The sequence below is a fragment of the Macrotis lagotis genome, chromosome 3 (assembly GCF_037893015.1).
Source record: "Macrotis lagotis isolate mMagLag1 chromosome 3, bilby.v1.9.chrom.fasta, whole genome shotgun sequence".
NCBI classification, from domain to species: domain Eukaryota; kingdom Metazoa; phylum Chordata; class Mammalia; order Peramelemorphia; family Peramelidae; genus Macrotis; species Macrotis lagotis.
The window spans coordinates 204,230,852-204,244,188 of NC_133660.1; the positions used below are offsets into that span (position 1 = coordinate 204,230,852).

Consider the following 13,337-nt stretch of genomic DNA (forward strand, 5'->3'; position numbering starts at 1 on the left):
TAAAAATTATGCACACTGTAACTTAAAACCAACTTTGTTTCAGTGTTTGTAAGATTTGGTTCTCAACAGTGTTCATTGTCTTCCAACTTTCTTCTTGAAGAAAATCTTTATGACATACAAGTGTGAAATTTGAGTCCTTTAGGCTGCTCTCTCTTGTGCCCCTATTTGCATTAAAATTACTGAGTATCTAGACCAATGTTGACTTACTTTTGAGGGTCTTTTCAACTTCTTCATAGGATTTTTGTACCTTTTTTACTCTCAACAGACATTGGCACACAAGAAGCAATTAACTTTATGGTGATCCTTTTGTTTATGTTCATAAGTACTGCAAGTCCTGATGGCCAAATATCCCATAAAGTAATTTTTCTTAGTTCTTTGGCTGCATAATAAAACCACTTCTGCCAACTCCTTCCCCCCCCCCTCTGAGAAGTGTGAGGCATCTTTTCATTTACCTGCAACTTCTTTTATGATTTCTGATTTTATTTATAGTGAGAAAATAATAAGATCTAAGATCTAAAGCTGAAAAAGACCTCAGAAAATAGTCCCTCAAGTCACAAAGCATTAGGATTTGAACTCAGAGTATCTGACACCAAAGTTGGTGCTCTTTTCTCTGATACATAAGATCCTTATAAAGAGGGATCATTTCATTCTTTAAATTTGTGTCCCTAGTGTCTAACACATATTAGATACTTTTAAGATCTTACTGGTGATTTGGTTGGTACCATGTTGCATTGTTGATATGATTCTATTCCTTCAGCAATATACAAATTTTTCCATTGAATAAAGACCTCAAATTCTATGAGAAGTTAAATTCATGCTTATAGTCTAAAAACTTTATTATTCTTTGCCCTATTTCCCCTTTCCAATACTCTGCCATCATTACCAAAGATGTAAAATGGTATTACATAGAACCAAGAATCATTTTGTATTTTTGTTCATGGGTTGTCATAATGAAAAAGTTCATCACCTATTGATCACTTTAAATATGTTTATAAATAGAATTGTATGCATGGAGCTGGAGAAGACTTTAGAGATAAAAGACCACTTAATCTTTTTGAGCATTTTATAAATGAAAATGATGCTTAGAAACCTGAAATGATCTATACAAGATCACATATGTGATATATGGCAGAAATTGAATTTTAACCAAAGCTCTCTGATTCTATATTCACTACTCTTTAGTTTGAGGAACCTAGAAAAGGATTTTTTATGCAATTAAAAGACAACCAAAGAAGTTTTTAAATTGAATCTTATATTGATCCTCAAAGGTAAAAGCAAAATATATGCTCTACTTATTTTAACTAAACTAGGTAAAAATGTTAATGTTTGACTATTCCATTAATATTGATAATATTAAATATAGAAATAGATTTTTTAGATTGTTCTATGAGTGTGGCATTAAAATTATACTGTTGATGCCTGAAGAGATTAGCATATTTCCTGGCATATAGTTTTTTAGGTTTCGGCAAGGCAAAGGGGGTTAAGTTGCTTGCCCAAGGCCACACAGCTAGGTAATTATTTTAGTGTCTGAGACTAGATTTGAACCCAGGTACTCCTGACTCCAGGGCCGGTGCTTTATTCACTGCGCCACCTAGCTGCCCCATGATATAGGCTTTCTAAATTGCCATATTGCCCTACAGATTTCCACATCTGTTTTCAACTCCCTCTAGCTAGCCTCAAAGGATCAAAAATACAAAGAAAAGTTTCTCCTTGTCAATGTTTTATCATCTTTTACTTTTTTAATCTTAAATTATTTCCTCCATGATTTTGCTTCATTAATCTCAATTTTAACTTCAATCTCATCTTCAATAATGATCATCTTTGCTGATTCCTTTTCTGCCTACAAATATGCATAGATCTCCCCTTTCATAAAAATGTTTTTCCTTGATTGTTTTGGCATCTCAATCTATAGTCTTAGCTCTACTCTCTCTTTAATTGTAAAATGTACACTTTAAAACTGACTGCCTACACTTCACCAGTCACTTCATTTCTCTATCTTCGCTAATCTGGTGTCCTTTCTCATGACCCATTTGAAATAACCCTTTTGAAATTCATCAATAACCTCCTATTTTCCAAATCTAATGACTTCTCAATGATCATTCACCTCCACCTTTAACATTCCTCCTCTCTCTGCCCTTGACTTCTGTGATACTCTGCTTTCTAATTCTTCTTTCAACTAAAAATTCTTTCTCAGTCTCTCAATTCTTGATCTTCTTTTCCCTTCCACCCAAGGATGCACATATCCCTCAAGGATCCATCTCACACTATATTCTTCCTTGGAGATCTCATCTTCTTTCACAGCTTAAATTATCAACTCTATACAAGATTCATAACTTTCTCTGGCTCAATTCATAAATTTCACCTCTCCCTAGTTCTGGTTTTGCATTCGTCAGTAGGATATCTGCATTCAAATGCAAATCTCCAACTTAAATGAATTATGTTTAAGATATGTTTCATCAATTATTCTCCAAAGCATGCCCCTCCTCTTAACTTTTCCATTTCCCTTGATGGCACCACAATCCTCCAGGCTTCAGTCATCTTTACCTCTTCCTTCTTTTTTCCATCCTAGACATTCAATCAATTGTCATCTCCATTGAATTCTGTCTTAGTAGTATCTCCTGTATCTTTTACACTCCTGCAATTTCATTGTCACCATACTATTTCAGGTTCTCATTATCTTCCAGTTGCACTGCCCTTTTGGCTATGCAAGTAAGGTACTCCATCTCTACACTAAGGCATTTTCTCTGGTTTCCCCTTATACATGAAACCCTCTCCCTCTCTCACTTCAATTACTCACCTTCCTGCCTTTAAGTCTCAACTAAAATCTCACCTTCTACAAGAAGCCCTCAACAACTCCTCTCTATAGAATTTGTAAATTTATAATACAATTTAGCAATTGCTCAAAATGCTGTTAGGAAGTTTCAAATATAATGTGGACTTATTCTTCCTGGTGTATGTTCTTAGCTTTTTTCTACCCCAGACTTTAAATTCCTTGCAGGAACAAATCATGCATTTCTTAAAACTCTTTTTCTTCCCTTTTGCTAATATATGGTTCAACAAATACTTACTAAATGCCTAATATGTGCCAAGCATTATGATAGTCATTTGGGGAAAGACAAAAAAAACAGAATGCTTATAATGTTTGATTATCCCACATCTAAGTGACAGTAGGATGCACCCTACAATTATTGATTTTATGTACCTTGTCATTTGGGGGATGGGGATTTTAAGGTTAGACCAGTCATTTCTTTGATGCAGGAAATTCCCAATTGAGGAAAATTTCTATTAGATTTGCAACTATTGTTCAGGATCTAGTCTTTAAAGAGTTTCCTGAGGGGTGACTAGGTGGCGTAGTGGATAAAGCACCTGCCTTGAAGTCAGGAGTACCTGGATTCAAATCTGGTCTCAGACACTTAATAATTACCTAGCTGTGTGGCCTTGGGCAAGCCATTTAACCCCTTTTGCCTTGCAAAAACCTAAAACAAAAACAAACAAACAACAAAAAAGAGTTTCCTGGACAGTATATACCAGAAACTGATTTGAACCTAATTCTTCACCATTCTAAAGTCAGCTTTCCATTTACCATATTGCCTTTTTTTTAGGTGTTCATAATTTAGTGCTTGGAATCTGATCTTGTCAATATGGGTAGTCTCTCTGGCAATGCAAATCTCAAACCATTGCAATTATATGCAATTCTTGCTCATATTCTCTTGTAAATCAAAAATGCTAAGGACTTCCTCTAGCTCTGTTTTCTGCACAAGAATTGTTTTCATAGTTTTTCCCTTGCTTTTTCTATGTGATCAGTCCATTCTTTTGCATAATTTGTTGGTACTATTTTTAACTAGGCAAAAAAAAACTGTTGCTGACCACTAAATCTTGGGCACTCAATCCCTCCCCATCCACTAGTGGGTCCCTCTCAGTTCTGGACCTATGCAAAAGGAACAAGGTGGGGTGGTGGGAGGCCTAGGTGAGCAAGTAGTAGTGCCCCTGGACCTCTAGAGAGAGGCATCATGCTCTTCTTCTTTCACTTCCTAGCTCTTTATGCTTCCCACTGAATGAGATATACTCTGATATTTCTTCAGGAGAATATTATAGATTAGAATAAGATGACTATGGGTTATGTCTCTTCTGCCCCTCCTCCCCTTACAAGCAACTTCTGGGATGTCAGTGAACATTATCATAATTGGAATGTAAAGAGCAAACTGATCTGGCTCTGTATCTACTGAGTCTAGACATCCGTACGTTCCAGAGGAGATACATCTCTCTTTGGATTATATGCTTTTTCTCTAAATTAGCTTAGGCACTTAGATTGTGAAGACCACATTCTTAACTCAATAAGGATGGGGGGGGGGGGCGTGGATCACATTAGGAACCATATATAATGTTCCTGTTGTTCATGTCTCATTGCCTCACTCTTCCATCTATATGGTTGAGTAGAGGTCCGCTTCTCAAGAATTTAAAAAAGACTTTTTCTCTTCATACCTTGAGAAATCTCCAAAATTCATTTGAAGGGGATTACAAACTACACACTACCCTGGAACTCTGGAAACAGCACTTAAAACTTAGGTTTTGCCAGTGTCTCCAAAGTAAGGATGGGATGAAGTTTATGGAAAAGCCTTTCTAACTATTCCAGGTCACAATGACCACCTGAACAAATATCTTTGGTGAGCTATGTCTGTTTGTCTCCTAATGGCAAAGAATTCATTATTTTTAAGCGTATAGTGGCTCCTCTTTGCTTTATTTTAATAACTATAGTTCATCTTTTATTTTACCTATACTTCCCAATATGTCTCATCTCCCTCCCTTCCCAGAAAGTCATTTCCTATGTCAAAGAATGAGAAAAAGTACTTTAAAATATGTAAAAATAACACTATATATTATATAATATATTATATATGTATATATATATATATATATATATATATATATATATATATGAACACTCCATATGTCCATATCTCAGTAAAGAAAGTGGTGAAGTACTTTCTCATATTTCTTTGTGGGGGAACAAGCTGAGTCATTTTGATTTCACAGCAATCTCAAATATTTTATATTGTCATTAAATATATCTTCAGGTTCTGTTCATTTCACTTGGCATCAATTTATCTTCCCATGCTACTTTGTAATCACAATTCCTTCAAATGCATTCCATTACGTTGATGTATAAAAATTACCATTCCACAAACTAAAGGCATCTACTTTGTTTCCAGTTCTTTGTTACCCTACATTATAGATTAGAATAAGCTGAGCTATGGGTATAGGTCACATATAAAAACTTCCATTCCACAAACTATGGGTATCTACTTTGTTTCCAGTTGTTACCCTACGTTATAGATTAGAATAAGCTGAGCTATGGGTATAGGTCACAAATAAAAACTCCCATTCTACAAACTATGGACATCTACTTTGTTTCCAATTCTTTGTTACCCTACATTTTGGTATGGATAAGTTTTTTTTAGGTTTTTTTTAGTTTGTTTTTTTGCAAGGTAAACAGGGTTAAGTGGCTTGCCCAAGGCTGCACAGCTAGGTAATTATTAAGTGTCTGAGACCGGATTTGAACCCAGGTACTCCAGGGCCGGTGCTTTATCCACTATGCCACCTAGCCACCCTGGATAAGTCTTTAATATCCTCCTTGGTGTATATGTCTTGTAAGATTTCTGGATCTGGGTACGAGTATTTTATTCACTTTTGGTCTAATTCAAAATAGCATCCCAGAATGATCGTACCAATTCACAGTTCCACCAAGAGTGCTTTGCATGCAGTCTTTCCACACATCCAACAATACTGATTCCAGTCTTTTGCTAACTTTGTCAATCTGCTAAATCATGAAAGCACACAGTTCCTTTGATTTGCATGCCTATTATTAGTATTCCATATAATTGTTCTTAATTCTTTTGAGATTTATTTGTTCACATATATTGTCTGCTTATATCAATGGGGAAATAGATTTTGATTTTATGTGTTAGTTGCCTGCATAGTTTGGGTATCAGACCCTTTTCATAAATGACAGATTACTTCCCAGATGACCAATTTCATTTTTATTCTGTCATTGTTGTCTTTTCAGTTGTCTGAAACTTCATGACCTTGTTTGGAGTTTCCTTAGCAAAGAGAGTGGTTTGTCATTTCCTTCTCTAGTTCATTTTACAAATAAAAAACTAAGGCAAAGAGTTAAGTGACTTGCAAATAGGTGTATGATGCCAAAGTTAAATTCAGAAAGATAATTTTCATGACTCCAAGTTTGTGTAAAGCTTTTCTTTTTTCTAATCAAGATTATGAATGAATAAAAATTATTTTAATAGTCCTGGAACTTGGCTAATTGTTGGGGCTACATATACAAAAAGCTTCTGCCCTCTAGGAGTTTATATTTTAAAAAAGGGAAAAAATACAGATGGAGAGGTTGTTTGATTTGCAAAATCATGGGGATAGTCTATGAAGATCTGAATAACTGACATTTCCTTGCAAAAGATAGAAGTTGGTTTCTGTTCCCAGAACAAGAGACAGAATATGCGTATCAAGGAAGGATACATGTATAGCAACATAACAGATAATAAAAGTACAGGATGGTAGGTCTGGGGGTCAAAGAGATTCCAGGAAGTTTTTTTCTGAATAAACAAAGCTATTTTAAACATTTACTATTGTTATCAAATTCTTTATGGTGATTACCTCTTATATTGTTAATTTATCCCCAAGCCACAACAGTGAAAGCTTTAGGTATCTTATCTCATTTTATGATATGATATTTAATATCCAGGTCACATCCATTTGGAGTTCATTCTATATTTGTTATGTTACTATAAGCAATTGTTACCAGATTACTTTCCAATTTTCGAAAGCAAGCAAGACTGCATACAAAGCACTCTTGGTGGAACTGTGAATTGGTACGATCATTCTGGGATGCTATTTTGAATTAGACCAAAAGTGAATAAAATACTCGTACTCAGATCCAGAAATCTTACTGCTAGGCATAACTTCCCTAGGTTATTTGTTTTCTGGTTTATGAAACACCGAGTTCAACTGTTCACCTGATCCTTTGGTGCCTAATGTATTTATAACAAAGTTACATCTTTCAAGGAATTTTTATGGCTTTGGCATATGCTGGAGAGGAAGAAACTTTAATCGGGTAACACATCACATCTTTTTTGTATAGACACTAAAAATACATGAACTGATGCTGAGTGAAATAAGCAAAACCACTGAAACATTAACAGCAGTATTGTGATGATCAACTCTGATAGACTCAACTCCTCCCAGCAGTTCAATAAGTAGACAATTCTAAAAACCTGTGATGGAAAAGTTTATCTATATCCAGGACTATGGAGTCTAAATGCAAATCAAAGTATACTATTTTCACTTTTAAAATTTTGCTGTTTTCTCTCATTCTCTTTATTCTAATTCTTCTTTCACAACATGACTAATAATGGGAGTGTTAAACAGAGGACTATGGAGTCTAGATGCAGATCAAAGTACTATTTTCACTTTTAAAATTTTGTGTTTTTCTTTCTCGTGTTTTTTTATTCTAATTCTTCTTTCACAACATGACTAATAATTGGAATTTTAAACATAAGTGTTCATGTATAACCTGTATTAGATTACTCACTGTCATGAGGAAAGAGGGGAGATGGAAAAATGTAGTATTCAAAATTTTAGAAAAAACAAATGTTGAAAATTAGCTTTATAGGCTAATTGGGAAAAAAAGGCTAAAGGCCTTTGGTCTAAAAAGGATAAAAAGCAATGCTGCTTTTGCCTCTCTAAAATAAGGCACAATGTGAAAAACACTGGATTTGAAATTGGAAGACCTAATGTCAAAACCCTATTCTAGTTCTGGATGTGTGACCTTAGGCAAGTCACAACTTCCTGGGAGTATCCATATGTACAAGTAATTGAATTGAATTAGCTCTGAATCTAAGTTTCCATCATCCTAAAATGTTCACTAGTGGTTGCCTTATTTCTGTGGGATGGGAAATTATCTTATTCTATATATCAAAATAATTAGAAGTTTTAGGGCCTTTGAGAAGAACAACTTTTAATGGTTAGCATTTATATAGTGCTCTAAAGTTTACAAAACGCTTTATATACATTAATGAATTTGATCCTTACAACAATCCTTTGAGGTGGGTGATACTGTTATCCCCATTTTACAATGAGAAAATTGAGACAGAGAGATTAAGGGACTCATCTAGGATCACAGAGCAAACAAGGATATGAAGTAGAATAGGAATTCAGGTTTTCCTGACTACAAGTCCTACATTACCTAATTGGGCCACTTGGCTGCCTGAATATAAATGGAAAGAATTACCTGGGAAGAAGCCATCCTCCAAGTCATTTCAGTTCTCTATATAACTGTGATCTAAGAAGTCTTTTCACCTCTTAACCAATTTCACAAAATTTCAGAATTGAAAGGCACCGAGCAGCCAGGTCAAACCATGACAATACAGTGCATCCAAATGTTTATGCAGACTATTTGAAGATCTCTAAGAAGGGAGAATTCACTACATCTTGATAAGATCATTCCACTTTTGGATAACTCTGTGTGTTAGGAAGGTTTTTTCCTGACATCTAAGACTAAAGTGGTCTCTTTGTAACTTCTACACGTTGCTCCTGGTTCTCTAGGGACTTCTACCACAAGAACAGCTACCACATTTCTACTTTTTTTTTCAAGCTGCCCTATTATTTCAACCAATCATTTCAGTCTTTTACCTTATTCCCAAACTCTCACCTCGTGGCACTCTTTGCCCTGGCCCCTCTCCCTCTCCCTCCCTCCCTCCCACTGGAGGAAGTGGTTAGGCCTTGGAGAGCTCCTCCCACATCCTCCATAACTTGAGGGCACTCAGGGAATTCACCTCATCATTTACTGCCAGCTGTTTCCTGGGCTTCATGATCTCCAGATAGTCATCATTCTACAAAATGAAATCAGTTCAGAAACTTTCATTTCCTCAGATCATTTCCCAGCTCAGCTATAGGTCTTCATGCCTATAATCTCTCTTCATAACTCCACCATCCCCTTCAGCTTCTTTTTGTGTTGTCTTCCCATTAAACTGTGACCTCCTTGAGAGCAGGAACTGCCTTATGTCTTTCTTTGTATCTCCAGCATTTAGAGGCATTTAAATTCTTGAATGATTCTGTCTAGACTCTTCTGGACATATGTGGAACCATCAATTACAGCAAGTGGAGAAGTTTTGAGTACTGTGGACAAGTTCACTTATCTTGGCAGTGCCCTTTTCAAGGAGGTACATTTTAACAATGAGATTGACGGACTTGCTCATTCCATCAGTGCAACAATCAGGGACAATTTGGGGCTGTCTGCAATGGAGAATGCCATCTGTATCCAGAGAACCAACTGTGGAGTTTGAACAAAGATCAAGGACTCTTACCTTTAATTTAGGGAAAAAACCTGATATCTTATTGTCTGATCTTGCTATCTCTTTTACTTTGTTTCTTCCTTAAAGATATGATTTCTCTCTCATCACATTCAATTTGGATCAATGTATGCCATGGGAAACAATGTAAAGACTGGCAAATTGCCTTTTTGGGGGGTGGGGGAAGGAAGTAAGATTAGGGGAAAATTGTAAAACTCAAAAATAAATAAAATCTTTTAAAAAATAAAGATATTATCTTTAAAAATGAGATTTACACATTGCCAGAACCAGCTCAGTATTTGGGAGGCTCCAAAAGTATGGGACAGAATACACTGACTACCAAACTGAATGTCTACAGAGTCTTTGTATTTGTTGACCCATTGCTATATGCCTGTGAAATCTGGACAGTTTTATCAGTGCCATGTCAGGAAACTGAATCACTTCCATTTAAATTGTCTTAGGAAGATTCTGAAGCTCACCTGGCAGGAGAAAATACCAGACTCTGAGGTCCTTTCTCAAGCTAAACTGCCTAGCATTCCAAGATGGCTTGAACCCATTGTTAGAATGCCAGACATACATTTGCCAAACTATTTTATGGAGAATTCATTGTAGGGCAAGTGCTCACAAAGTGGTCAGAAGAAGTTATACCAAGACACCCTGAAGTCTCATTGAAGAACTTTAGAACTGATTGTACAGCTTGGGAGACACTGGCACAGGGGTGCCCAGCAAGAGTGTTGCCCTCTATGAGGAAGGCAGAATTGAAGCAGCTCAAAAGAAACATGACATGCATAGGTTTAGAGTACCCACCACAGATGTTCACATGGACAATTTGTGCCCAACCTGTGGTAAAGCGCTCCAAGATCATATTGGTCTCATCAGATAGTCGGAAACACTGTAATTTGTCTCAAACATAGTGATGTCATTTTGGTCTTCTTCAATAATGAAGGACAAGAACCAACCAACCATCTAGCTTAGCAATATTCTTACTAAACTAGAGCACCAAGAACTAAAAATATTCCAGATGACACTTGACAAGGGCAAGATACAGTGAAATCATCACCTCTTTATTTATGGAAGTGAAGAACCAAGATCATTGTAGGGTGTTTTTGGGTTTTTTTTTTTTGGTTTTGTTTTTTTTTGGCTACCATATTATCCCACTGACTCACTTGAGTTTGCAATACACTTAAAACCCATCCTTGTTATTCATGTGTCCATCTTCTGGAGTTTAATTCATCTTACACTTATCCCTTTAAAGTTGATCTTATTAAATGTCACTCAGTGCTCTACCTTGTACAGTGTTTTCCTATGAAAAATGAGAGGATTGCTCTGGATGACCTCTAAGCTCTTTATGAGATCTTAAAAAAACCTAATTCTAAGAATACTCAAGCGAGTCACTGAAGAAAATGTCTGTAGTCTTAAAAAATTTTCTTTCAATTCTAACTACAAAAATAATAAGTAGAATGCTTGAGGACTAAGAAATTTTGAAGTTTTCTGAATTGTAAGAGTTTATCCTACCCTGTCAAACCTTTTTTTCCTTCTTTTTTAAGCATTTTGGAACAAAGTGCTAGAGCACTATTATTGCACACTTTGAATGGGCATTATTTAATGTTACTGATAACTCATTATTACAAAGATGCTTCTATAGTATACTATATATATGTATATGCAGTAAGACCCAATAAGGTATATATAGGCATATTTACTCTTGCTGTAAATGGCCCTAGAATACTCTACCTTTTAATCTGTCTTCTTTCTAGCCTATTTTTAACATCTTCAGTTTTACTTATGAAATATGTCAAACTCCATATTGGTTTATATTCTTACATAGTTCTGTGTTGAGTAAAACATTTCCAATCTCTATCCTTTCCTGAGTCTGGTAAGGTGAGGTTGTGACAGTGCTTTGTCAAGCTACTACTCAAAAAGTTAGATAGCACGGGTAACCTACAGTGAGAAGACTTCTTGCCAGCTTGTGCACTTTACCATGACTTGCCCTTGAATGAGGGCATCCATCAACAGACCAATCATGATAGAAGTGGAAAGTACTTTGGCCTGGAATTAGAAAACTCTTAAAACTGAGACCTCAGCTTCATCACTGTAACCTTGAACAAGTCCCTTCTTTTGTCCAAGCCTATTTCCTCATATAAAATAAAAACTTTTATTCTCACTGTAGCATCATGATCCAAAAGTCCCTTTCTAATCTCCTTCAAGAAGCTGACTTTATTTATGTGTATATTATATATAGAGAGATATGTTTTATATACACATATAAAGGTATGTTTGAGGCAGCTAGGTGGTGCAGTGGTTAGAGCACCGGCCCTGGAGTCAGGAGTACCCCAGTTAAATCTGGGCTTAGACACTTAATAATTACCCTGGGCAAGCAACTTAACCCCGTTTGCCTTGCAAAAACCTAAAAAAAAATATGCATATATAAATGGAATATATTAACCTGGATTAATATTCCAGTGTTTTCTGTGTTATGGGGTTAGGTCTTGCTATGTGTTTTTAAAAGGCAGTAATGTTTGTCCTCATTTTTGAAGAAGACCACGACCAGCATGTGAGGGGGTGCTGTGCTAAGTCACCAGCTTGACTTTCTCCTCCCGTGCCATCTGGGTCCAGAGGCCAGAGATGAATGCGCACAACTGGAGATGGTCCTGGATGAGAGGCAAAATGAGGTGACTTGCCCAGGTCACACAACTAGCGGCACGCCTTTGAGGCCTGATCTGACCTGCTGACCTCCTGAATCCAAGGCCGCGGCACCAGCTAGAAGGCAGTATGTTATAAGATACCTGCTAAAATTTTAGAGTGGCACGTCAAGAAAAAAAGAAGTTCATAATTAAAGTCCTGTTTAATGAGTACTACGGCTATTCCCATTTTACAACTATGCTGACATAAACAGAGGTGACTGAAGTGCTTGAGGTTAAGGGCAGCCAGGCGGCATGACCCTGGACGTTTAACAGGCCTTGGCTGTTGGCTTTACCGTGGCCTAGCCAAAAAAAAGGTTTAGGAGGCAGGATTACAAGGTATCTGAACCGGTTTAAATCGCATCCGTGCCATGTAGCTGCCTCTGGGAAACTCCTGGAGGGCTCCGAGTCTTGGCCCAACAGGTTACCATCCACAGCGGTTGCCAGGCACTTTGCCCCCTGATTTCCAACCGTGGGGCGGGGGTCGAAGGCCCGGGCCGCGCCCCCGGGCTCGGCTCTTCCTCCGGCCGGGCCCCCTAGCGGCCGGGCAGGACGCTGCGGGCGTCCCTGCCTTCACCTGGTCCGAGGGCAGCCGCAGGGGCGGCCCGGGGAAGCCCGAGGCCGCGCGGCCCCGGCCGGCCCTGCCCGGAGGCCCCGGGAGGGAGCGCCCGAGGGCGGCGCGCGCGGCCGGAACAAGATGGCGGCGGGTCGCGCGCCCGTTGACGCCACAGCCCCGCGCCGCCCCAAGGCGAAGGCTCTTCGGGGAGGGAGGGGGGACTCGGGCGGGAGTGCGGGGCGGGGGCAGAGGAGGAGGGAGGGGGAGGAGGGCGGGAGGAGGCGGAGGCGGAGGCGCCGGGCACAGTTTGTTGTGTTCGGGCGGCGAACATGGCGGGTGTCAGCGACGCGGCCGCCGGCGCCGCGGCCATCCCGGGCGGCGGCAGGGACGGCAAGGACCGGGACGGCCGCGGCGAGGCGGAGCAGCCGCCGGCCGGAGGCGGCCCCGGCCCGGGCGGCGGCGGCCTCCGCTTTTCCTCGGGCCCGGGCCCCGGCCCCGGCGGCGTCAACGGGCCCCCGGCGCCGCAGCTCACGGAGACGCTGGGCTTCTACGAGAGTGACCGGCGGCGGGAGAAGCGCAGGAGCCGCTCAGGTGAGAGGCGGCGGCCGCGGACCTGGCCCAGCCCCGCGGGAGGCCGGGCTGGGCCGGGGACTGGGGCAGAGGTCGGGCGCCGCGGGGCCGGGGCCGGGCTGGCTCGGGCCCCGCCGCCGCCGGAGCTGTGACTGTTGCCATTGGCTGAGGCGC

At 39.3% G+C, this 13,337-nt stretch overlaps 1 protein-coding gene across 2 annotated transcripts in view; it reads left to right on the forward strand.

Moving 5' to 3' along the window:
- TAPT1 (transmembrane anterior posterior transformation 1) overlaps window positions 1–13,337 on the forward strand; it is a 125,246-nt gene that overhangs the window by 21,012 nt on the left and 90,897 nt on the right. Inside the window, exon 1 of one of the 2 annotated variants that reach the window (XM_074229743.1) lies at window positions 12,886–13,184. The exons of the other annotated variant lie outside the window; for it this stretch is intronic. Within the exon in view, the coding sequence (XP_074085844.1) occupies window positions 12,923–13,184 (262 nt within the window). The 5' untranslated portion in view covers window positions 12,886–12,922. Of the gene's footprint in view, window positions 1–12,885; window positions 13,185–13,337 lie in introns of those variants that run through there. 2 annotated transcript variants of the gene reach the window in all.